The sequence below is a fragment of the Orbicella franksi genome, chromosome 4 (genome assembly GCF_964199315.1).
Source record: "Orbicella franksi chromosome 4, jaOrbFran1.1, whole genome shotgun sequence".
Taxonomy (NCBI): domain Eukaryota; kingdom Metazoa; phylum Cnidaria; class Anthozoa; order Scleractinia; family Merulinidae; genus Orbicella; species Orbicella franksi.
The window spans coordinates 23,026,168-23,052,435 of NC_138148.1; the positions used below are offsets into that span (position 1 = coordinate 23,026,168).

The following is a 26,268-nucleotide window of genomic DNA, read 5'->3' on the forward strand; positions in this document are numbered from 1 at the left end:
CCTACGTTGCTTTTATTTGGTAAGATTTTGCGTAGCAGTCATTACTCAGTAAGCAATCATGGTGAAGGTATCCAACTATACAAGAGAACAAATTCAAGCTCTTACTGAATGCGGTCTTCAACCTGTCGCAATTTTCGAGCAATTACAGTTTGAAGGTCTCCGAGTCAGTTATCCAAGTGTTGCAAGAATAGTCAGGAAAGTGAAACTTACTGGATCTATCAAGAACAGCACCAGGTCACCAAATGCAAACAAATGATGAAACAACCTGCCGCCAGATCCAGAAAAGCCTTGCCAAGCGTGGCGTCATGGTCCATTCCTCTACAGTCTGAAGATACCGCAAAGAGCAAGGCTGGACTCTCCAAAACACCGGATACTGCCAGATGATTCGCGAAGCAAACAAAGCAAAGAGGTTGGAGTTCGCCCAGTGAGTGATCAACACTGGAGACACGTTCGACAATGTTGTTTTCAGCAATGAAAGTTCTATCTCCCTTGAACAGTTTTGCCAAACTTGTTACCGAAAGATCGATGAACCTGCGAAGAGGAAACCCAGACCAAAACACCCTTTGAAGCTTCATGTGTGGGCTGGCATCAGCAGACACAGGGCAACAAAGATCTGCATCTTTGAAGGCATTATGGAGGCTAGCCTATACTGCAGTATCTTAGAAAGCACGCTGATCCCTTTCCTTCATGACACTCTACCGAACCACAGATTCATGCAGGACAACGATCCAAAGCATACGTCAAGAGTTGCGAAGGCCTTCTTTGAAGAGAACAAAATAAACTGATGGCATACCCCCCCAGAAAGCCCAGATCTCAACCCCATTGAGAACTTGTGGCACGAACTGAAGTTCTACTTGCAGACATGAGTAAAGCCCAAGACTAAACAAGAACTAGTTGATGGCATTAAAAAGTTCTGGAACGAGAAAGTATCAGCCGAGAAGTGTAACAATTACATTGACCACGTTCTCCGGAAAGCCATCTCTGCAGTTATTGCTGAAAAGGGGGGAGCAACCAAACACTAACTTGCATTCCCCTAGCAAGTATCAACAAAACGGCTCCTTTAGGAGCCACCAAATCTAAAAAACGTTATGACCAATGGCAATGAAACTCCTTTAACTCAAATTATGATTCTTTTAGCTATTCAAACAGCATATCGATGGCAAGTTTATTCACATATTTTTAGTGAAGTAGGATAAGCACCTCCAGCCCTTTTTTGCCATCATTTAATCCCCTTTCAGAATTTATTTAACACGTAACCTGCTATCATACCCTTCCTCCCTATTCATAACCCTTATTGAATAATCAAGTGTACAAGTATCCCTCTTTCTTTGAGTTTCCCTCTCTCATTCGATCACAGTGGGTTTTGCTGAGTTAATTTTCGCTTCTTTGATACAAATTTCTTACAATGCATGCGGTTTTGTCAATTAACCGCCACCAAGCATAAATCGTCAAAATATCACCTCTGAAGTCTTGAGATCAATGGAAATATTTATTACACAAGCTTTCTTTTGTTTAGTCTGAAAGTCTTAAGCGAGATTTCACGGGGACATTTGTTTTTTTTTCTAATTTTAAAAAAGGCCCAAGCTGCATGCAACTTTTTAACAGTTTGTAATTAAAATGTGTTCGGCCTTCATTCATGTTCGCTGTGCACACATCCCAATAAAAACATCATCACACTCTCAAGTCAAGGGGTCTTTAGAAGCTATTCACACGTTTAGCTTTCTTCTGATTAGTTTCAAGCGAGATGTCTTAAAACTTTTCTTCTGTCTTAATAGAAAAAAAGGGAAGCCAACCTGTATGGCACCTTTAGAAGTTTTTATCAAAACAATGCGTGTGTAAACAATGCTTATCTAAACAGCCGCCGCAGGTACATCACAAAAATACAAAATCACACTTTTGCCAGTTTTGGTATTCATAAGTTTAGTTTTCTTCGGTTCAGTTCGAAGGGGAAAATCAGGAGAAGCTATTTTTTTAACAGAAAAATCTTTGCCAAGCTTTACGGAACATCAAAATAAAATTTTATCTGCCGTGCGCGCTTCGCAGACAAGCACAAACATAGTGACCAATAAGTGTGAATTTGTCAATTAAGTCGCCACGCGCATGTTTGAGGCTAGAAGTTAATTAAGTAATATATTGTTTTCAAAGTCATTCAAATGTAAACATAAACTTCTTTCAAAACAAAAGGGAATGAAAAAGCCAATCAAGTGACAGGATTTTTGATCTGACCAAAGTTGTGGTTTAGTATAAAAGGCCCATACGCTGCCATCAGTTTTTAAAACACTTGTTGCTGACTGCTAGTTCAAAATGAATCAAATCATGCCTATTAATTTGAAACGTGGCCAGTATTCCGCTGTTTTTTGGCCTACCATAGTCAATCCATCGCCACTTAAAGAAGGCCAGAAAGTGCGTGCTGTCTGGGGGAAAGGAAAGAAAGAGTACACTGCCACAATCAGCTGTTATCCCCTTATCGAAGAAGAGCCCTTTGATAACGGTCAACCACAGCTACGCCAAGCAAAGGCAAAATGAAAAATTGTAAGTATTTGTTACTTTAGCAATTTAACTTGTCTTTGATTTAAATATTATGAATGCTGTTTAATCAATCAGTTAAATTCAATTTATGTAAACATTTGGTGGCAATCGTTAGCTTACAGATGCTGCCCAGTCCCCTGAGCCAGCCAAGAAGGCCCGCAAACCTGTAAAAGGAAAAGAAACAAGTGGAAAATCAAAGGAAATGCCTAAAGGAAATGTATGTATTAACCTAATTAACCTTACTTCGAAGATTAGCTTTTGCCAAGTCTTACTGTATTGTGATTTCTCTGAGCGGTAAATAAGGCTCAGATTCGTTACAGAAAATAAACATTCAGGGTCGGTTCAGCCTCAGCTCGAAAATTTATACAGTTTTTATATAAAGATGAGCAAATAATAGTGTGCGGCATTATCTGTTGACTCGGTGATTGCCAAACAACCTTGACTTGTAATTTCACTCTGACTCACTATTATGCTTATAATTTTGTAGCACTTATGTACATTAGACTTAAAATGTTTGCGCAGTTAATCTGAAGTTGTTCTTGATCGTTTCCTTACAAAGATTGTTTTTGTGAAAATTGCAAATTTAATAGGAGGGAGACGTTGGTGTTTGCAGTATTGTGGTATTAGACAATTTTTCATGCGGCATTTCGGTGATTTTAAACAGTTATGATACGTGCTGCTAAAATGGCATACCTTTGTTTATAAATCTTGTAACTGACACAGTGTAATGTTGCTTCATACGAGATACTCGCGTAACTGTCAGTCTATATTGAAAGTTTGTGTTTCCTTCTATATGTATATGCATCAAGCACTCCTTTGACTAGGTTAACCAATGTTTATACTGTTTCTTTGTTTATATCTTACATCATGCATGTCGTTTATATTTCCACAGATTGTGAGTATCGTGTCACCCAGCAGGAAGCCAGAAATAGTCGAGGAGTCATCTTCAGACAGTGATTTACCAGAGGATGAATTCCCCCTTTCAGACTTGATTCCAGCACGACAGGCCCAGCAGTCTGCCCAAAAGTCCAGTATCGAGGGCCTGATTGATCAGGCAATCCACACATTGGATAAAACAAATACTGTAAGTTTTTTAAAGTTTGATGATTTTGTTACTTGGGTTTCTGGAAAGGAGCAGAAAGCTTTAACAATTTGACTTAAAACTAAAACCAAACAACGAAATTGACATGCATAAAATACATTTTTGATTTTATTCGGCATGCTTTCAAGTAATTTTGACTACAATTTGCAATTACGCGTTCTACACAGTTCAACCTTTCCAAGTGATTCATCCGATTCAAAATTTCAATGTTAAAAGTTACCTACACTCTTTCTTTTTTTATACTGAGAATATTGTTTTTCCGGCCAAGGCTGAATATTCTTATTTTTCTGCCGATTTTAGGCTGAAAATATTCTTGTATTATTCATAAATTAGTTACATGTAGTCCAGTTTTTTAAAGTTTGCTTGCTAGTTTTCCCGTTTAGAAAAAGGAACAATTATATCAGTTAAGTCAAAAACATACAATTGCATTTTATTAACAGATTTTCAACACAAAATTATATTCTATTGAAAATCTCAGCCTCTGGTTTATTCTTATAATATTTTTAAAATTTTGCAGATTTCAGCCTTGATATTCTTATAAAATATATTCTTATAAAAAAGAAAGAGTGTATTAATTTAATGTTCTTTTACTTCAGGTTTCCCAGAATGATTACCATGAGGCAGTGACGGAGCTTGGACTACTCCGAACAATGGTGGAATGGTTAGAATGTTCCTTCGCCAGCCAAGAAGCAAAACTGGATAGGGTACTCGCGATGATGACATCAAACCCGCCCCAGCAACCCAGCAAACTTCAGCAGCTCAGTCGGCAGCCCCAGTTTTCCACTCCTGATTTAAACTACCACAGACAGAATTCACTTGAGCTGCCATTCACTCCACCACAGAGGACAAATTCCCACCCAGATGCAGTCTCTGTTTCATTTACGTCCTCTTTGGTGGACCCAGAGAGAGTGCTTGATCACTTTGACGATTTCATGCCTCATTCGCAGCAGGATTTAACAGGTACACACATGTATTTCAAATGTTTGGTAATGGTAAATGTGACATAATGGAAATCTAAATCAGTTTGGACTTGCGTTATTTTTAACGGAATGATTCATGGTTTTTCCTCGTGTTTGGTAGTCATAAATGTCATCAAGGTTTACATGTAAACTCTTTTTTGTTAGGACCTTTTTTATATAAGAACGCAGAGGCTGAGATTGACTCAAATTTTAAGAACATACAAAGAACACACCCCAGGCTGAGAACCACTGGAGAAAGTTTATTATGACAACTTTTTTAAAGAACAGTATGAACTCTGTTAAATTGCAACGTAAAACTTGAGTCTATACAGTCCGAATATACACCAAGATCATACCTTCATTTCAACTGCTTTTAGGGACATACATGGACATAAACTACGAGCTTGTTTTATTGCATGGTTCATCGTAGAACATCTTTGGCTGTATGGTTGGTGGCTTAAGAACATCTTAAGAACGTTTCAGGCTCAAATAGCAAAATAACCTCTCCTCTCTTAGGCTTAGATACAGTCCCTATCGGTGGATCAAGAAAGGTGCGGCTTCCTAAAGAAGACTGTGCGCATGTGAAGTCAGCTGGAAAACCGACAGCGATGGCCCTGCATCTTGTCAACAGGCTGCTCTCCAAGGAGACTCTCATGAGGTCCACTGTGCATGAAACTAAAGAATTCGCCGCACTGGACGCCATCATCATTGCTGCAATTAAAGGTAAGCTTGACAAGTCAGTATTGTTTTGATGCTAGTGCTTGTGAGTTCAAATGGTGTTGCGGGGGAGGTAAAATGTATAAAAATGAGACATGACTAGATAACTTACCCAAACTTTGTTTGTTTCTTTTTAGCCGAAGTAACATCAGCCTTCAGCTACATGTGCCGTAATACAGAAGACAGGACCAAGATCTGGGAGGGATGTGAGATAAGCATTGGCAAGCAATGCCAAAACCTGAGAAAAAACACTAGGCAAGAATAGCTGAGATCGTCAGTTAACCTGAACTCGCTAGTTTTCATTTTTTTCATAAGTTAGTCATACGAGCGAAGTTTCAAATGTGGTTATATTTTTATTATTCTATACAGGATTCTATTGTATGAGCCAAGTGGCGATTGTAAAAGTAGCTTTCTTTATTTTTCCATAGATTCATGTTATCGAACTAGTTTCATACAGATATTTGTTATCATGCAAGGCTAGCCTAAAGTTTTGAATTACAATTAAGTTTAAAAACAAATATTAAACAAAATATTGCTCTATACATTGGTTGCTTTATTATTTTAACTTTAACGGTTCAGGTGAAGAAGGTTAGATTTTCTCACGGTCATTGTTAAGTTATGAAAAGGGTTGATTTAGTTCCCTTTAAAGTGCTTATCAGTTAACAAATCTGTTTTTGGCCTTACGGAATTTTGACAGTAAGGAATAAATTTGCATCTTGAGCTGTGTTGACACGCTGCTTGCTCCTCACTACTGTTTTTTCAATGTTCGTAGTGTACTAAACAGTCCTTAATTTGAGAGTTGAGTTTTGTCTTCTTAAAGGAAGGAACAATTACCTCAGTACTCGGTAAATTTCCCATTTTCAAGGCACGGCAATGTTCTCATCAAATAGTTTTCTCTATACACATGTACATTGGTTGTTTTATTATTTTAACTTTAACAGTTAAGATGAAGAAGGTTAGACTTTTCTTGCGGTCATTGTTAAGTCATGAAAAGGGTTGATTTAGTTCCTTTTAAAGTGCTTATCAGTTAACAAATCTATTTTCAGCATTGCAGAATTTTGACAGTAAGGAATAAATTTGCATCTTAAGTTGTGTTGACACGCCGCCTGCTCCTTACTACAATTCCCACAGCCAACTATGTTCTCGACGTTCGTAGTGTTCTAAACAGTCCTTAATTTGAGAGTCGAGTTTTGTCTTCTTAGAGGAAGGAACAATTAACCCAGTACTCAATAAATTTCCCATTTTCAAGGCACGGCAATGTTCTCATCAAATAGTGGATTTTTAGGCAGTTGGGATAAAACAGTCTAACTGGAAGTGTAAACATTGTGACTGGATTCTTTCGACAGTGGTAACAATAAGTTACAGGTAAGTAAGTCCAATTGCAATCAAAATAAATCATGTTCACCAACATGTTTCGGTCTTTGAATAGTTTTCTCTCCTTTAAAAAAGGCTTTTCTTCTGTGAAGTGATTTATAAAAAAAACTTGTGCATGCAGTGAAGCGAAAAGAGTATTATCACTGCTGACCAGACAGCAAGTAAGCTTAGGCGGTTTTGTGTGCAAAAATGTTCAGAGCAGCCCTTGGAAGGTTTTTCTTTTGATAAATTTCACATGTTCAAAGCGAATGACAGTATTCTCATTATTTTGAACACGACTGGGGATAAAACGGCTTAAATCCGCCTTAAATTTTGACAAGAAATTTTCATGTTTGTGTTGACACGTACAGGTGTGCTTCGAAATTCACATTCATCTGGTCAAATTGAATCACAATCCTTGTCACATTAAATTGCATTCAACTACATGTCTTTGGCCGTAAAAACTTTTTGTTCCATTTTACAAGAAGGCTTCCTTCCGGGACAAGAAAGAGCACTAATGAGCAAGTAGTTTGATGATCTTCCCTTTCCTTTGCACAACAGTTCTTCGATATTTTGCTGGCTTGAAAGTTCGTTTCTTCAAACTTTCACTGTGTCTTGGGAATTTTCGATCGACCATGATAATTATCATCGAAATTTATTTGAATTTTCTTGTAGGCGGTACGAATGTTCGTTTGAAAAGTCCACAATGTTTCGAGGAAAATTCGCGAGAACAAAGGCCCACTTTCGTCGAAATTCACTCTCATTACTTTTGCACAGCACTGTAACTGTTTCTGTTTTATTGGTCATTGACTTTTCTCAGATTGGTGGCTCCTAAAGGAGCCATTTTTTTAAAGTTCATCAAGAACTTTTAGTACTTGGTTGCTGCTCCATGTAATTCAACCACAGCTGGAATGGCATGGTCAATATATTTCGCACGTTTTCGTTGCATCTACCTTCTTCCTCCAAAACTTCTTAATGCCCTTGATCAGTTCCTGTTTTGAGTGGGGCTTGACCTTTGTTTCCAGGTAGTATGTCAGCTCGTGCCAGAGGTCCTCAATTGGGTTTAGGTCTGGGCTCTCCAGGGGGGGTCGCCACAAGTTGATCCCATTCTCCTCAAAGAAGGTTTTGGCTGCTCGTGAAGTGTGCTTAGGGTCATTGTCCTGCATGAAGCGGTGATCTGGGAGCTGCATGTTGATGAAAGGCACCAGATGGCTTTTAAGGATATCGCAGTAAAGGTCGGTGGCCATGATTCCTTCAAAGATGCAAATTTTCGTCCCACCTTGTCTGCTTATGCCAGCCCACACGTGTAATTTCAGCAGGTGCTTCGGTTTAAGCTTTCTTCTTGCAGGTTTGCTGACTTTCCTGTAACATGTACAGCAGAATTGTTCAAGGGAGACTGAGCATTCATCAGTAAAAATGACGTTGTCAAAAGTATCGCCGGTTTCTAAAACTTTCTAGGCGAACTCTAACCATTTGACTTTGTTCACATCTCTAATCAGCTGACAGTATCTCGTTCGTTGAAGAGTCCAGCCCCTGCTGTTTTCGGGATCTCTGCACTGTTGATGGATGGACCAGTGCTCATTCATTTCTTCGTGGATTCCGTGAGTTTCAGTTTCTTGATTATACACGTGACAGTTGTGAAACTGACTCTCAATTCTTCTCCTTTTAACAACTTAAGCATCTCCACTGGATGAAGATTTTGTCGATAAAGAGACTCAATTTGAGTACGCGTGTAGTTTGATACGGTGGGTATGATTGCTCAGGAGTAACTGACGATCAATCTTTGCATGTATGGATATAAACAATGGTTGCCATGTTTACGCAACCATTTGCATCACATTGTGAGCATGGAGATGAAGTCTCAGGAGAGTTAATGAACTGGGTGAGTTTGAATTTTTAAATAGAGGGATGTTTACATGTTTTCGAACATTGTTCATAGAGCAAATTTTCGTGCGCCTTTTCGCTGCGCTGCAAACTCTTTCCCTCGAAAGTTCGTTACTCTCAACGATATTTCGTGTGAATATTTGCGCGGTCTTGCAAAGAGACCGAATTATCGTTTTGATTAAAACAATAGACCTTTCGAAAATTCGTCGAACTTCGTAAGAAAAATTGTTTCACTCGAAATTTCCTTAAATTTCCTCGAAAAGCACTGAAAAGTTGCCAAAAGTAGCGAATTTCGTTTGCATTCTTTTTGCACAGTACTGTATGGTGGCCTGACCTTTTTGTTAAAATGCAATTACAATGAAAAACTCCTGAAGCAAACCAACTTACTGCAATTCTACAAGTCAATGCTACAACATTTTTTAGAGATTAAAGTAGCCTACAATTGTGCCATTGGCCAGGAATTGGTATTATTTAACGACAAAGAAATCTTAATTGGAAATCAAACCATTTTTGACAAAGAATGGTTTCAGAAAGGAATCTTCCTTATACAGGATCTTTTACAGGAAAATGGCCAATTTCTTACACTCCCAGAGTTCATCAAAAAGTACGAAGTTGAATGCAATTTTCTAAATTATATGCAGATTGTTTCCCAATTCCTAAGCACCTTCTTAATAAAGCAAAAGAAATACAAGTTGATGAAAGCACCTTTCTTGCCGAAAATGCATTCCAACTCTCTCCAAATACTGTCATAGACTTGCACAAATTGAAAAGCTGAGATTACCATTGGCTTTTGATAGACAAAGACAATGTTGAGATTAAGGCATGCTTCAAATGGGCACGTGATCTACAAGCTGTAGACCTTCAACTAAACACCTTTTTCAATCATTTTAAAAATGTTTACAAAAACAACAAGCTTAAAGAATTCTACTTCAAACTGCTTCACAGAATTGTGGTGACTAAAAAAGAGCTTCCTTCTATGGTATAGAATCAGACATACTGTGTTTATTATGCCAAGAACCCGCACTTGAAATAGTGTTTGGTTTAGAGCCACAGACTTATCCTCAAGGCGCAAATAAGTCGTTAAAAAATTTAACTTCACACACATATTTGCCAAGTATTATTTATATACACAAAAACTACTTAAGAAGGAAATAAACATGAAAGAATCCATTAGAAAGCCCACTTCTAAACTTCAAATTGAAAAGTTATTTTAAGTTGCTAAGAATGCTGCTCTGTGGCCCTCCCCCAACCCTTTCCCCCCTTTAAATCAATACAGGAGGTGTTATGATATGCAGTAGACAAACTAGAGCATCCTTCTTTATTTTTCGTTGTTTTGTTCTGTTCTGTGTTGCCCATATTAAGAATATTAAGGAATAAGTGCAATAATACAATACAGCTAGAGAAATCATATATTCAAAATGCGGTTTAAGTTGATTATAAGTACCGTTGACTAAAGTGCAAGAAATTAGCTAAGTATCATATTTTATAAAAAAAATGGAGCCTTTACTAAGCTCTTCAGAATTTTTCTTTTTTTCAACACTCTTTCTGGCATAAGAGCACACTATTAACAAGACTAACATATTTGCTTATTTTCGTGATTCAGGACAATGAAATTTTGATATCCGTGATGCATTTTTTTTCCTGTTAGTGAACCGTGTTAGAGACTCCCTCTACGACCCTCGCTAAAGAAAGGAGATGAAATAATACTGAACAGCATGAAGCAGAGCAAGTGAAGGCTAGAGAAAGGAGGCAAAATAAGAGCGAACAATGATATGCAGCAGGGCAAGCAAGGGCTAGAGAAAGGACCCGAGATACAAGCAAGGACGATGCAAAGCAGAACTTGCCAGGAATAGAGAATGGAGACAAAGTATAAGTGAGGAATGCCTTTTGCTATAAAAATTATCAAGTTTCTTTGGTGAGATAAGCTTATCTTCAATAGGAGTTTTTAAGTCTTCCTGATTTGAAAAAAAATATCTAAACAATAACACTTGAGTTGTTTTCTTAAAGTTGTTGTAAGTTGCATATTGCAAACAAATAGACAAGTTTTCTGTCGGTTTTTGCCGATAACATCAAGTCCAAAAATAATAAAATTGTAATTGTAAATACTGCACGGTGAGTTTTGAAACTTTCTAGGCTTCATGAATGGCTAAAATTTCTTCTGTTACGGTTAGAAACAAAGAATGTTCAAGAAGGCATTGTATACTTTAAAAGTGAACAGGGTTTGCTCAGTTTGTATTTGACGCGGTGATTTGCATTATTGCATTAACAAAGTGTGGAGATTTCCTCTTTTTATGTTTATTGGTGAATTTCTGTAATGGTTATTGGTGAGGGACTAGTAAAGCTATGGCAGATAATGACTGCAAAGCCGTCAGCAAAAATAATAGTCAAATTACGCGTTAGCACAAATTACTATTAAACTTGGACACTTTAAGTCACATTTTGGACATTTTCCAGCCTTTAAATGCATTTCTTGGCTTTACCTCTAATGATAATCAATTTTAAACAAATTTTCTTTGACATTTCTTCAATTTGGTGGTTCTTCATTGAGACAGGATAAGCTCTTTGATATTCAGATGTAGTGATATGCATATTGTCTTCGAGATATGACAGTCACTATCAACATATTTGTTACATGCCTGCTTCTTCAGTGCAAAAACAAGATCTCTTATCCAAACATGTATGTACACAAACATGACTGTTTCAAAATGTTCCAAAGCTGAGTACCCATACCTCTTTATGAATGTCCGTTATATCTGTATCTAGGTAGGGCAATGCTGGCTTTAAACACTTGGCAAGTAAACAGAGCTGTCAAAAGAACAAAACACTTGATTTCATTATTTGAATTAATTTACATCTCTCCTTTAGCCTGTTCAAAGACCATCCATTTTCTCTAACGTCATTGAGGACACAAGCAAAACTCAAAACTTCAAAGAATAGTGTAGAAAGTAATGTAGCAGATCAATATCATTGACTGAATTATGTCTGTTTTGCTTGAAAACAATGAAAAAAGAGAAAGATATAGATATTAATTTTATTATTGTGAACCTCTTTTGAGTAACTGAATTCCCTGTTTAACCAAAACAGAAAAATTCATTTGCTAAAAAGCAATTACCATGTAATGATGATGTCAATCATCCTACATGCCATTTACAGCAGTTGCCACCACTTACACTTAAATACAGTCGACTGTTGTGACATTTAAGAGCCACTCTCCCTAACCACCGCGTGAGGCGCAGCACAAGGTCGAAAAAATAGACCCCTTGATATTTCGTCCAGAGACCCATGGTATGCTAAGAATCGTGACATAGGTTTTAGGTTTTAGAGTTTTTACATTTTTGAGAAAATTATGAAAAACCGTCCACAACCTGTGAAGCCGAAAAAATAACAGAAATGATGTCAAATTTCACGATCAGATAATCGAACTTGCGTGAAGGCCATAGCAAATTATGGTTTTCCTTAGTTTATAATTTTATTTAGGAGAGCAGGCGAGGAGAACCGAAGTTTCTAGACTTTGAAAATCAAAAATATCATACTGTTTTCAAACAACTCAAAACATACTCGGTATTATGTAGAATTCTTTCAAAATTCGATTCTAGCAAGTTCAAGAGCTGTTTTTGAACGTGATATAATTTTTTTCTTGGCAAAAGTTATTTCTGAGGCGAGCGGCGCCATGCAAGTTGACCCAATTTGACCTTTCGAAGAGATTTTGTTTAATCAGGAAATGTAAACAATTCGACTAGCCTTAGCTCACTTTCTGAGCAAACCATTGAAAAACTCTGCCATTTACCATTAAAACTACTCAGTAAACCTGAGATAATACTTCGATGGTGGCTTACCTTCCAAATGGGTGTTTGAAGGCAAATAATTTTGATGTTCTTCGCTAATTTTCCTGTGTCTCGCTGCCATGCTCAGCCACTGGCCTTTTCATACGGCTATGGCATTTTCTAAGTGTCACCTTTCTCTGGCTTGTACAATATTTTTGCAGGACCTGGATCCATGTCTTGCATATAAAGCATCTTCTGGGTATCGATTGAGGTTTGTATTGAATATTTCTAATGAAAAGAGGCAAGAAGTGAAGGAACTAATTGAACTGAAAAATAGATCCAGATCGATGTCATGCCATCTTTACAACTAAGTGATCACGTGCCGCAAATACATCTGCGTGGATATTTTTGTCTTGCTCTTGCTCATTTCTTCATTTTCTTCCTTACTAGCATACAATGTTTGCATTTTGGTTTTTTGTAACTTTTTTATTTGTAATCACAAGCCTATTTTGAAGGAGAGTTTTTTGTATGCAATACTTTGAATGGGTGTATATACATGCAACACATTTACTTTTTTGCCCATTTTCTAGTGACTGTGCAAGAAGCTAGAAATCCTATCTAGTTTTAGCTCCAAAAGTCAAATGCCTGGGCAGGTCCATTGCTAATGATTTCCTAAAGCTAGATCAAATGGAATAGTAATATATATCTGAAAAAGGGCTAGTTACCGGCCGCAAAGGGAGTTTTTGTAATTTGTATTAACTGTATTTACCAATTTGCCCATGGCAGGTAAACACGCAAATAGTTCCCCTTTGTGGCGCATCTAACTTTTTAGGAATTATGTTCAACAAGTTGGACAACATACCTTTTGATGCAGAAGTGGACGCACGCTTTTCTATGGTTCTCGAAAACTATCCCTTTGGAAACTGAAAATGATATGCTTTTGGGTTCACGCAAGATATGTTTCTTTTCGTACGAGCAAAGAGCACGTAAAACTGTTTTGAGAGTTGCCATCAAGAGAGATCTAAGTTTAAAACAGATTATTACCAAACGCAAAAAGATCTGTGGCAAAAGGTTTGTTTACCTTTAAAAAAGTTCTAAATATAGAACTCTCACAGCGTTTGAGCTGTTATCTTTTAAAATCGAACTTTTTGATCGCTCACCCGATAAGCGAAGCTAGCAAGTGCGAGGCTCCTAACTTTTTCTTAAACTGAATTCGGCAAACCTTATTACGCGGACAAACTCCACTGGATTAAAATCTTTACAACTTTACAAAGATATGTGCAGGAAAATGAGTTTAGGTCTTTTGAACAGTGTATTGTATAACCTTGAGCGCTCACTTTGTCCTAGACTTGCCACAAGTCGACCTTTTCTTAATGCTTGACTTATTTATCTTCCTGGAGCGAAGCGAGAGGGTAATCTTCAAGCGACGAAGTCGCGAGGGTGAGCGCGCGAAAAAGCGAGAAAATGTTATTAACAAAGCCACGCATGAGCACTGTGTAGGCCGAGCTTGGTTTGATGAGAACGGAGGAAGTGGGTAAAAAGGATAATACCTGGATTGGCAAACTTTCTGTCCAGGGAAGAATTATTGGAAAGCACTTTTGGAAAGTCTAACTTTGTCCAAAAAAACACTTTGAAATCAAACATTATCTACAGTTCGGCTCCCAAGTAATTAGGACGCACGTGTTTACTTCTGCCAAAATCGAGTCATTTGCTCTGCGTCATCGGTTGAATAATTGAAAGATGGAGAGAAATTGCTCGTTTCAGCAGCTAGTTGGTGGCCAACGCAGTCAAGACCCTCGAAGCACTAAAGACCAAGATTTAGTTCCCTTGCTAACTTGTAACAAAGATATATCAACGTCAAATGCATTGTGTGCAACATCAACAAGAAAAAGAAATTGTCTACATAGGAAAACTTCTTTCCCTCTCCCCCATCAGAAAAAAATTAATCACTTGGTTGGGAAGTGATGAAGGAAAGATTGTGTTACACTCACTAGACCGAGATTTACGTCTTGCGCTTAGGAATTTTTTTTATTATACAAGAAATTAAATGAATATCAAGAGGTTGCTCACTGAGAGGTAGATATTGCAACATATGGATTGATTTTCCAGAAAAGTGTTGCACAAGCTTAGCCTGGAACCGGCGTACAAGCTTGATGTCAAGATATGACCCTAACTTATAAAGTGTGGCAATAAGAAAGCTATGGAAAAATTAACTGAAAACATCAAAATTATTTGCCTTCAAACACCCATTTGGAAGGTAAGCTGTCATTGAAGTATTATCTTAGGTTTACTGGGTAGTTTTAATGGGAAATGGCAGAGTTTTTCAATGGTTTGCTCAGAAAGCGAGCTAAGGCTAGTCGAATTGTTTACATTTCCTGATTAAACAAAATCTCTTCGAAAGGTCAAATTGGGTCAACTTGCATGGCGCCGCTCGCCTCAGAAATAACTTTTGCCAAGACAAAAATTATATCACATTCAAAAACAGCTCTTGAACTTGCTAGAATCGAATTTTGAAAGAATTCTACATCATACCGAGTATGTTTTGAGATGTTTGAAAACGGTATGATATTTTTGATTTTCAAAGTCTAAAATATCATCAAAGCAGCTTAGCAATACCTCCTAAATAAAATTGTACACAAAGGAAAACCATAATTTGCTATGCGCCTTCACACGAGTTCAATTATCTGATCCTGAAATTTGACATCATTTCTGTGGTTTTTCGGCTTCACGGGTTGTCGATGGTTTTTCGTAATTTTCTCAAAAATGTAAAAACTTTAGAACCTAAGACTTATATCATGATTCTTAGCATACCATAGGTTATCTCTGGACGAAATATCAAGGGGTCCATTTTTCCAACTTTGTGCCACATTTTTTCAATCTCACTCGGTCCCTATAGAGAGTCGCTCTTAAGTACAAAAAATGACCACAATATTATATACCTTGATATTCGTTTTTTTTGCACAAACACAAGAAAACTGACTGAACCCAAAGAAGTAGCCACTCATTTCTTGATTCAAGCCTCAAGAAAACATTATTTTTGCCAAGAATGGACATTGGCAGCTATAAGCTGGTTCCTCAACAAAAATTTGATTACATCACACATGACTGTTTTGTTCTGATGTTTGTTTTGCTTCATTGATTGAAATAAACTTCTCTATTGATATCAGATGCATTTGAAATGCAAGTACTAGGAGGTAACACGGCACAAAAAATTAGATTTACTATACATTTGATCTTCATCAGAGACAAGGTCAAATATGACTATAGCTTTAATCCAGACTTTGATGTGTGTCAAATGTGCATCAAATACGTCATGGCTTTACCTATACATTTAGTCTGTGTTAAAGAAGAGGTCAAATGTGGCCTTAACTTTGACCCCACTGTCAAAGGAAGAATCAAATATCTTATGGATTTATCATTCATTTGATCCCTGTCAAAGATGAGGTCAAACATGTCAACTACTTTGACTCCAGCTTTGGCACTTGTGAAAGGCATTCAAAGACACCACAGCTTTGCATACCTTTGATCTCTTATGTCAAAAGGCATTCAAAAACACCATGGCTTTGCACAACTTTGATCCTATGTCATGTCATGTCAAAGGCGACCTCAAATATGTCCATATCCTGCGACTCCTCTTTAAACACCCTAGTAACCTGCATTTTTGTGTTTTTTCCTACTGTAACAATTGAATGAAAGCTGGCTTTCTTGCCAATGTATATTTTTGCAATAAAAAAAATTTCACTTGACCTGGAGGTGGCAGAAGAAAACAGTAGGAAAACACAGCTGCCAGCATAAGCTCCACAGGCCACTTATGCCAAATGCATGCAAGACCACACCAAACTTCTTGACTGGATCGCCACAAACATACAAATGAAAGAGCAGACAAAGCAGAACTTCATGCACATTGAAACACACCCTGACAAGCCAATGACACCCCCAAAAGAACCCAAATTCTCTGCTTTTTATCAACTCAGTAAGCACCAGAAACAAGGCGAGTTGCTTTTGGTGGGTGGCAGCGGAATTGCTCTCGGCTATGTAGCTTTTTGCTTTCTTTGAACTTTTTGGAGCGTTACTATACCGGCCTCGAATGAACTCCAAGCTCACAAAAGTCTCCTACAACCTTAGCATTTCTGCTATTAAAAAATTAGCAGAAGCTGCAAAAGTCCCAGAGCAAAACTGCCAAGCAATGGCTAATCAAACAAGCTCTTTTGGCAGATCTACCTCCCCGTGCCGCACTACATTCCTCACCCCAAATTTGATGTATCGTCACCCAATGTGGTCCACAACAAGCTGCCATGTGGCTACAAAGTTAACAAATATACGCAAACCATTGTTATGTAGCTGCCACTACAAAGAAGCTGAGCCTCTTACCTGTAAAGATTCTGCTGAAGTTACGAAAGTTTTTCAGTTGATTTACAAGCGAAGCCCTATGAAGTGGCCTTAGCAGCTTCAAGTCGACCCAGGGCCCAAGTTTATGGGAAGTTTGACCAAAGAAATGGAAAACCACAAAACAACTATTCACCATGGGTGCACTGAAATTCACAGAGACCAGGCCATTGTTGAACATTTCAACTGCACACTGGCCAAGTACTTGTTTGGTCATCAGTATGCCATGGAAATGTTCCTGCCTTCTGCCAGCCGTTGACTGTGTAGGTCAAAAGGCTTCCCGACATTGTTAGCTCTCTGAACAATAAGGTGACCATATTTATTGGAAAAAACAGCTCTCACAATCAAAGAGAAGGCTTTCACCTCCAAACCCTCCACAAAATATTCCAGTCCCATTGGTTTGAAAGAAAAAGAGCTCCCCCCTCTCATTAATGTAAGATATTTGTATCAACCCGGTGAACTTTAAGGCAGTGCTAAAAGAGTTGCAGACCCCATGTGGTCTTTGAAAGTCTAGAATAATGAAAGAGCTGCAACTAAACTGAACGAGCCTGTTATCTATCATTTGTTTGACGGGCCTAAGCGCGGCTTTCTCCATGAAGAACTGTTGGTTGTGCCACCAAATACACAGCTTCCGCCTGCTAATGCAATTCTTTAATATCTTTGAGCTCATGTGCGCATGACGTCATCCGCTATCCAATGCTTTGTATTAAAGGGTGAAAGTGAAACCTTCTTCACATGCATGCCATATATCTTGTGGCCCTCGCTCTGAGGAATGTTCATTCCGTGCCAGAATTGTTATTTCACAAAAAGCGCTTCTTTGTGGTGCTCATACCTTACTTCTTTTTTGGCCACATTCTTTTTTTACTCCCTTGGCTTTCCTGATGTTTTTTGGTTTTCTTCCAAGACCGAATACAGTCCCTCACACTCATCTTTCATCTCGCCCAAAACCCTTTTATTTCTGTCATTGTAAAGCATGTGGCCTGTTGGATAGTTGCTTGTGTCATACAAATCAATGTCGTTCTCCATATCTTTGTAAACATCTTTCATCTGGATGTCTAAGAGAAGGCTGTCTGTGTCTGTGTAAATAAGCTTGCACTTCGGCCTGTACTTACAGGTAAATATAGAAAAGTCATACATCAAGATCTTGCTGTTCTCAAGAATTGTCATACCTGTGTAAACAGGCTTGTTTAGTAGGAGCTTGCTTTTGTGCATGTGTATGCCTCCCAACTCATACCAAATATCTCATGCCTTGCAAATAAAGGGTTGGCCACCAAACAATGTATCTTGTCTCTCCCAACTTCAGACAATCTTTACATCGACACGGTTTCTCAATCTCTCCATCGATTTGCCGAACGCAGAGTTATTCATCAGTTTGTAAAAGTTATTCTCAAAACTGCTCTTTGCTTTCTTTCTGAATTCTGTGTCCATCTGAATGTACGCTCCATCCAGCATTCTTGTTCAAATTTGATCGCTCTTTGCACCTTTTTCAAAGGCATCCCTTGTGTGAAATAAAACTGCAGGTTCTTATAGTGGACAACATAATTTTTTTGTACTCCACTGTCAGCACTAGCTCCTTGCTGTTAGGTGGGTCCAGTTTCGAGTCTTCCATCAAACCCTTTTGGTAAACTGACATCAACTCCTTTTCAATGACCTTTTTCTCTAGTGCAAGTGTGCAGCTGATGTGTTCTTCATGCAGCTCTTCAGGATACTCCAGGTTCACCTCTAGCATCCACCCCTTCTTTGAATTTTCTGTCATTTTCATTATTTGTTGTTCTGTGGGCATGACACACTTCCACTTTTTGGAAATGGCAAGCTCATCGCCCAGCTGTAAAGGTTATTCACATCTAAGTACGTTATATAATTTATTGGTTTGCCCAGGTCATATCCTTCAAACAACAAGTTGATTGCCTTTGCATAGCACTTGCACACCATTGAGGTTCCTCCTCTCATTCCTCTCTCGATGAAAAGGTGAGTGTCTTTATCTGTCAATAGTTCAAGCTCCACGTCTGTCTTTTTCAGAAGAGCATCCCGGTTCAAGCCTGGCCAACTGTAATAATGCGCTGGATCCAGCCCACAATTTTCCATACAAACCTTTCCAAAGTTTTTGAAATCATCCGCTAACAGCAACACGTCTGTAGTTACGTACAAATCATGATAGTCACCAAGGTTTCATTCTCATCTCCAGAGGTGGTGCTCCTATTGGTCAGCACCAAGAATTGCAAACTCTGGCATAGTCCAGCACCGAAAGTCCGTGATTCATGGACTTCCATCACTCTGCGCATGCTCAGAGTCAAGTCTGACAAATCTGATTGGCTGAGAGTGCACACGCTCAGAAAACTAGACCTTTCCAGAGGTCGTGATTCTTGGTGCTGACCAAAAGGAGTGCGGCCTCTGGGGATGAGAATACCAAGATTTTTGCATCTCAAACTTTCCGCACATGGTCATATTCTTCTTCCATAATGCTCTTGTCATTCAGCTTGGTATAGAATGCCTCTTGCAGGCCTCACTAAACCTTTCAAAAGAATCCATGTATTCGTATAAAAAACAAAGCAATGCAAATAATTTTGTGATAGTCCTAATCCTTATCAAATTCCACACATCGAAAGTTATTTTCATATAGTTCAGGCAACGAAGACTTGCGTTACCACATATCTAAATTTGTGGACTGAATCACAAAAGTATGGAAAATTGCTTGATTTCTGCACAAAAAAAATAGTTATGGTTTACATCAACATCATAGTGTTAGACCAGTGTTATTGTGCAAAGAACAACATTACGTGTTTATGGATTTTTTTCATGAATTCAATGAGATCGCATGAGGAAGGAGCGATACTCCATCTAAACAAAATAACCCTGTGATACATCAGCAGTTTAGAGAATCAAAGATTCAAGTTGTGATGCTACCACTGAAGGGCCACAATGCAAACCAAACAAAGTTATTTCAAGCTGCTATGCAAGAAATTGCGTGAAAATGGCAAGCTCCTGGTAGATGGGCCCAGAGACATGTCCAGAAACGTTTCTAAATGCACAAATAGTACTGCAAGCAGTCTCTCTTTTGCTCGAAAATCTGTGGGGAAGAACACAAAGAAGAACTCAACACAAGTGAGCGAGTGTGATATGCGAAGCTACGAGCCACCCGCGGCTCTAATTTTTTATCATGGTCCCACTCTGTAAAAGAAGTTCTCTCTTTTTGGTTCATTTAGGGACAAGTGAGGATCTGTTGTCTTTCTTATGGTACAGCCACATGAACTGGCTCACCTGGATGAATATTAAGAAATTAAATGCAAATGAATTAAAACATTGCTTAGTTTTGAATCTAATTTTTAAGTGGTTATCAATTGTTTTGGTTTGGCCATCAGAAAAAAAGGTTCCAAACCACCAATTTTTCAAGCAAAATTAACAAAACATACATACACACACACACACACACACACACACTCACACACTCACTCACACACACACACACACACACTCACACACACACACACACACACACATACATACATACATACATACATACATACGTTTATTTCATGTCCCCAAGGGGCTTTTCAGTGAAATATGTAACAAAACAACAATAAACTACAATAAAATTAATTCTGTGTGAATAACATGACTAGTTGTACCTGGTAGTAAATGCCAACAAGCAAATGAACCATTGTTGATGAGGATAATGGTTGTTTAGCAAGAATTTTATATATACATGTAGATGCACTGAATTGTTGCCAAAGAAAGGACAAACGTAGAATGGTCTTGGGTAGAACTTAATTTATGTTTGTTTGAAACGTTTAAAATGTGAGAAATTGTAATTTAGGTGATTTTGAGTAGACTGTTCACAGCCCTCTATTTTCTTGTATTTTTATTCCATCGTTGAACGTGCAGATAGAGCCAGGAGATAACTGGACACCAGCACAAAACGGAAGACTTGACTTATTGCTAGCTTCACTCGCAAGTCCCACCCTTCATCCCTGCGTGCTTCATGCTCACTTCGCTCGCTTTCTCTTTCTCGTGTGTAAATAGAGAGGCTGTGAACAGTCTAATTTTGAGAAGGAAGCTCTATTTCTTATATACGTACAGCACAACTTTCTTGTCTTAGATATTTGTGCAGAAATGCCAAGCAATTCTAAACAATGTTTTGGTTTTGTAGTGGACAAATTCTCTTAGCTTCGGCATACTTTATATCAAACCTGGATCTCAGTGTACAGGCACGGTTGTTCAAAAATCCAGATACCTGACAGTCAAAAATTCTAAACCATGAGCTAGTACTTGACTATTATGACTATTATGACTATTCTGACTGGCCGTCGGATATTCAATAAGCTGCTTTTTAACATAGCTTAGCCAACAGTTCTAAGAACTGCAAATCTCTGCCGTCACTCAGTACCTATCAACTATGTCATGCAACCTGTGGCGAACTTTCATTGTGTAATGTGCTTCCATGCCATCTAGAGGCCTTATAAGTTTGGAAATCTCATGGTATTCACAGCACGAAATCGCAAATTTACATGACATTACGAGATACATTAAGTTCCATAAAGCTGAACTGACTGCTTTACGGTGAGTTAATAAAGTGAAGTAAAGCTGTGTAAAGTTGTCAATGCCGTAAAGCTCCGTAAAGGTAGTTTAAAGTGACCGTAAAGATCAAACTTTATGCCAAGGGATGTAAATTGCTGTAAAGGAACCTGAAAGGACACATAATAATTTAAGTGCCTTTTGACAACTAGGCTTGCCACAAGTCGACTTCTATAAAATTGGCGACAAAGATGTGTTAACAAACCGGCAAGGAAACTCGTAAAGGTGTGCTCTTACTGTAATGGCCCAGTAGCTTCCTCAGTCGATTAAACCAAGTGAAAGGCTGACCGGACGGCTGAAAAGGGTAAATTTTAATGCCCAATATTTCGGTTAGACAAGACTAACCTTCTTCAGGGGCTACACATTTGAACAAGAAATTACAAAACATATTACGGAGGCGAAAATACTTTAATTGGATTTTTTCCGTGAGTTTACTTTTGAAACGAAATCGACTTTAAATGTGTGAAAAAATGACTTGTGACAAAATGAGGAACGACTTACAACAGCATTCTGAGTGCCCAACCTTCAACAAATACAGCTCAGCAGTTTTCCCCATTTGATACCAGGTTCTTTTGGTTCTCACGCCATTTTTTAGCATCCTTTTTGAAAGGCATGAAATGTCGAAGCTTGCATAGATCTCTTGGTCCTTTTTCACTATTTAAAACTCTACTTTAAATGGGTAAAATTCAGTTTACCTTCCCTTCTTCTCTGTGCACAATTTCAAGCAGTTTTTAGTGGCTTACAGCTGGTGAAACCATCGATACATATGTGGGTAGAGTCAACAACAACAGGTAAGCCACTGGTTGTCTTGAAGTTTAAAGTGTATATTTAAGTTTCCAGGGTAAAGTTCAGTCGTAAAGCTTGCTTCAGATTTAAGGAATTGCCTCTGGTTGCAAATGTTTCTCCAACAAGCAGAAGCTATACATCGTGGAATAGACTTTTAGTGATATAGAGACATTATTCTGTACGATTATCTGCCATGCACGTAGATCATTTCACTACTAGCCTTGTAGTCATGAAACATGTTATTGGTTTATGCATATTATGCTTCAAACTGTCCAAAAGACACATGTAAATGTAAGCCTGTATGTAATACTCTCAGCAAATCTGAAGTGAATACCATTTGGATGTAACCTTCTTCAGCAGAGAAACTTTTCATGCGTGTCGTCGGTGTAAATATTCTGAAATTAAAGACTTAATACACATGTACCCTTACACAATGCATTGCCCTCACTGGTACTGATACTGCATATTGTAGAATTTTCTTTCACATAAAAAAAAAGATTCTGTAGAAAAAGGAATGGAACATGTGCTGCAGTCTTCTATATCTCTATAATTGACACAATAACTACACGTACATGTAAGAAACTGGGCTCTTGCCAAGATAAAAGGTGTTCATGTAGCTGTTTGTCAACTTGAAGTTGAAGTCGATTAAGTAGTGTGGTGAGCTTTTGAAACTGACATTTGAAGTGTTAGCCCTCCATCAATTCGTCCTTGGTAAAACTCTTTGAGGTTATCACTGAGCTTTGATGGAGGGCTAATGCTCAAAATGTCACCTTCACAAACTTGCTATAGCAGTTAATTTTCCTTTATCAATTTCAAGTTGAGACATAGTAAAGTGTTTCACTTGCCCGCCAAGGCAACCCACATGATCTACAATGTAGGGAAAATTTATTCTCATATAACCTCATCATTTTTAGTTACTTCAGAGTTATTTCATGTTTTAACTTTTTCAGAATGAGCAACACTAGTGATGACGTCATCAGGCCACACCCATAGTCATGTGACTAATACGCAAAGGCTCCCAGGCAAATTACTTCATCGGAATTGTTTTCATTGATTTAATATTTTAATTTAAATCCTCATTACACTATGCATAGATTTTGTTTCATTTCTAAAAGGTCAGATTTTGAGAGAATTTCAAAATATTAAAAAGTTCATAATTTTCTGAAAAAAGCATGATTTTGAAAAGGGAATGCATAGCTATGTTTCCAACGTTGGCTTTAATCGAAATCCGTCAAAAAAGGCTGGATTTAAGGAAAAGCCCCGTTTCCTTTAGCATTTAAAGAAACCGGAAGAAACCATGATCCACTACTGGCGAAAGAAAAAAGTTGCCATGACAAAGCTGCCTAAACACCAATTGGAAGTTACCCTATCAGTGCATGCGCAATTTACACTACCAGCATACTTCAGTAAGATCAAACAAAGCCACACAGAGTTGGTTTTTCTCTTTCTATTGCTCTTGTTTTTCTGTCTTTCTCTTATTTCGTCTCTGCTTGTACTTTTTTTACTTTGCATTTTGTGAAACACAAAGAAAAACATCTAAAATGTGAGTGAATTTGGAAGTTATTGAGTTATTTTTATTTTCTGCCCTCAGGCTGACGCAAGTAACCGGAAGTGAAATTTCACCTCCTTAACAACGCCCACGAGCGTGCGCATAAATCGGTTAATGGGCCCTTAAAACACCAGAATATTTGGCACATCAGTAAAATATTCCTAGCAAACACTGCCTTGAGGTAGAGAGTATTTTTCCATTTCAAGCAATTTCTTAGAGTCAGTAGATCCTGAGATATCAATTTTTTTAGAACGGATTTTTACAAGTGGTATCATTAAATGGAAGATCAAAAACAATGGGCGTGTAATTACACGCTAAAAGATATTTTGTTAACAAAAACAATGGATGAAGTTTTTATTCGGTTCAAAACATTATAAAAAGGTCATTGACTGAATGAGAAATACACGCTTCAATCATTTAGACAAGTGTCGCCACAAGTAATTTTGAGTCAAAATGCCCGGTGTTAAACGCCCATGCCAGAGTTTCACTTTTGAGTATAAGCTCAAAGTTATCGTTCGTGCAGATGAAATTGGAAACCGAGCAGCAGCGAGAGAATTTGAAATCGATGAATCCATTATCCACTACTTGCAAAAGAAAAAAGTTGTCATGACAAAGCTGCCTAAACACCAATGCACCTGCCGTACTGGCATCGCCAAATTTCCTGCATTGGAAAGAACACTGAAAGAGTGGATCATTAGTCAAAGAGAAAACAGCTGTGCAGTCACCACTGTCACGATCCCTCTAAACACCAAAGAATTGGCAAGGTAGATGAATGTTGCTCACTTTGTAGGAGGACCGAGCTGGTGCAGCAGATTTATGCGCCGAAATCGCCTATCTGTGCGTTCAAGAACAACTGTGGGTCAGAAGCTGCCGGAAAACTGGGAAGAGAAGGTTACAAACATTCATCAGTTTGTTTCTCAACGAAAGGAGGAACTTGCCATACAAGCGGATCGTGTTTTCAACATGGACAAAGTGCCTATGTCATTTGATGCTCCACATTCCAGAATAGTTGACACAACTGGAGCTGAAAGCATTCCTGTATCAACCACTGGCCATGAGAAAACAGGCTTCACTGTTGTCCTTGCATGCTCAGAGTCCAGGAAAAAGCTGAAGCCAATGGTCATCTTAAAGAGAAAACAATGCCAAAAGAAAACCTCCCCAATGGTGTGGTTGTCCACTGCCACAACAAAGGATGGATGGATAGAGATATAATGGCTGTGTGGGGTGAGAAAGTTTGGCGTCCAAGACCCGTGTCCTTCTTTGACAGAACCTCTCTGCTCATTTTTGACAGTTTCAGTGCACACATTGACCGAAATGTTCACAAAACTTTCAAAACTGAACACAAAACAACTACTGCAGTGATTCCTGGAGGCCTTACTAAGAAATTGCAGCAATTAGACATTTCTGTTAATCGGTCGTTCAAGAACCATGTTCGTGAGGAGTGGGAGAAGTGGATGTCTGAAGGAATTCACACCTTCACTGAAACTGGAAAGATGAGAAGGGCCACACACGCGAAAGTCTGCAATTGAGTGATTTGTGCGTGGAAAGCAGTGAAAGTCATGGCAATCACAAATGGCTTCAGAAAAGCAGGAATTACATGTGCTACCCGTACCAGTGAGGATGATGAGAGTGACCCTTCTGAAATCAGCAATGATGAACAAAGTACAACAACTCTAGATCCTGTCCTCGATGTGCAATTAATTGACCTAATAAAGTGTATTATCGTTTGTCTCACGATGTAGTCACTTGAGATGTAGATTGCGACATTTCGACTGCTTACTGCTAGTCTTCTTCAGGCGATAAGGTCGACTGGTTGCACGGTATCATTTATATCACAAAGGTCGGCTGTGATTGGTGCATTTCAATCCTCCTATTGTTCCATTGTTATGGCGAGTAGCTGTTCCCTCAGTGGTCCACTGTTGTACTGTTCTCCTGTTGTTGTGTTTCTTGATCATGGGTATCCATGCTTCAGGAATTTCAATTCCACTGTCCCTGTTGATGTTGTTAGGGTGAAGTCTTATGTGAATAGCTTCCTTGACCCTACGTGTGTACCAGTGAGGATCTCGATCAATAAATTTGACCTCATTCCAGATAGGATAGTGGCCGGTCTCGTGGGTGTGTTCAGAAACGGCGGAGGTCTGGGTACAGGCGAGTCGTATATCCCTGTCGTGTTCTTTGATCCTCTCCTGCATAGATCTCCCTGTTTCCCCGATGTAGACTTTGCTGCACTCACAGGGAATCCTGTAGACAACACCATCTTGTTTAGCCAGGTTGACGGTGTCCTTTGGTCGCACTAAGTGTGACCGAAGAGTCGTGTTGGACTTAAAGACGGTGCGAATGCCTTGTTGTTCTAGACAGCGGCAGAGAGACTCTGAAACTCCTTGCACATAAGGTAAAACGGCGGTGGATTTAAATTCCGCGACAGGCTCTCTTCTTGGGGCTGTTCGTGCCTTTGTGATCTTCTGTACAAAAGAGGGATATCCGTTAGAAACAAGTACAGATGACAGATGTTTCTTCTCTCCAGCGGTATTGTGCGGTATTGTGAAGTGTTTGTGCGACTGGGCTAAACGTCTCGTCACCAAACCATCAGTAATCGCCGGCCACCATCAGTAATCACCTCTGAACTGGCAGCTAAACGAAAAGTTTATCAATCTTCGGCTTTAAAAA

The 26,268-nt window shown here is 38.6% G+C and overlaps 2 protein-coding genes and 1 long non-coding RNA gene across 8 annotated transcripts in view; 1 reads left to right on the plus strand and 2 right to left on the minus strand.

The window, feature by feature from the left end:
• The window catches only part of LOC145484986 (COP9 signalosome complex subunit 3-like), a 227,217-nt gene that overhangs the window by 165,662 nt on the left and 35,287 nt on the right, over positions 1–26,268 (minus strand). For 5 of the 6 annotated variants that reach the window (XM_081463622.1, XM_081463621.1, XM_081463620.1 and 2 more), the window contains exon 5: positions 11,275–11,349. The exons of the other annotated variant lie outside the window; for it this stretch is intronic. In XM_081463622.1, the coding sequence (XP_081319748.1) occupies positions 11,275–11,349 (75 nt within the window). The remainder of the gene's footprint in view (positions 1–11,274; positions 11,350–26,268) is intronic. 6 annotated transcript variants of the gene reach the window in all.
• Positions 1–26,268, minus strand: part of LOC145484972 (uncharacterized) — a 96,844-nt gene that overhangs the window by 61,699 nt on the left and 8,877 nt on the right. The gene's annotated exons all lie outside the window — the stretch shown is intronic.
• Positions 246–11,265, plus strand: LOC145485072 (uncharacterized). Its single transcript, XR_014049136.1, has 2 exons — positions 246–5,313; positions 5,445–11,265. It is a non-coding gene; the product is annotated as an uncharacterized LOC145485072 (long non-coding RNA).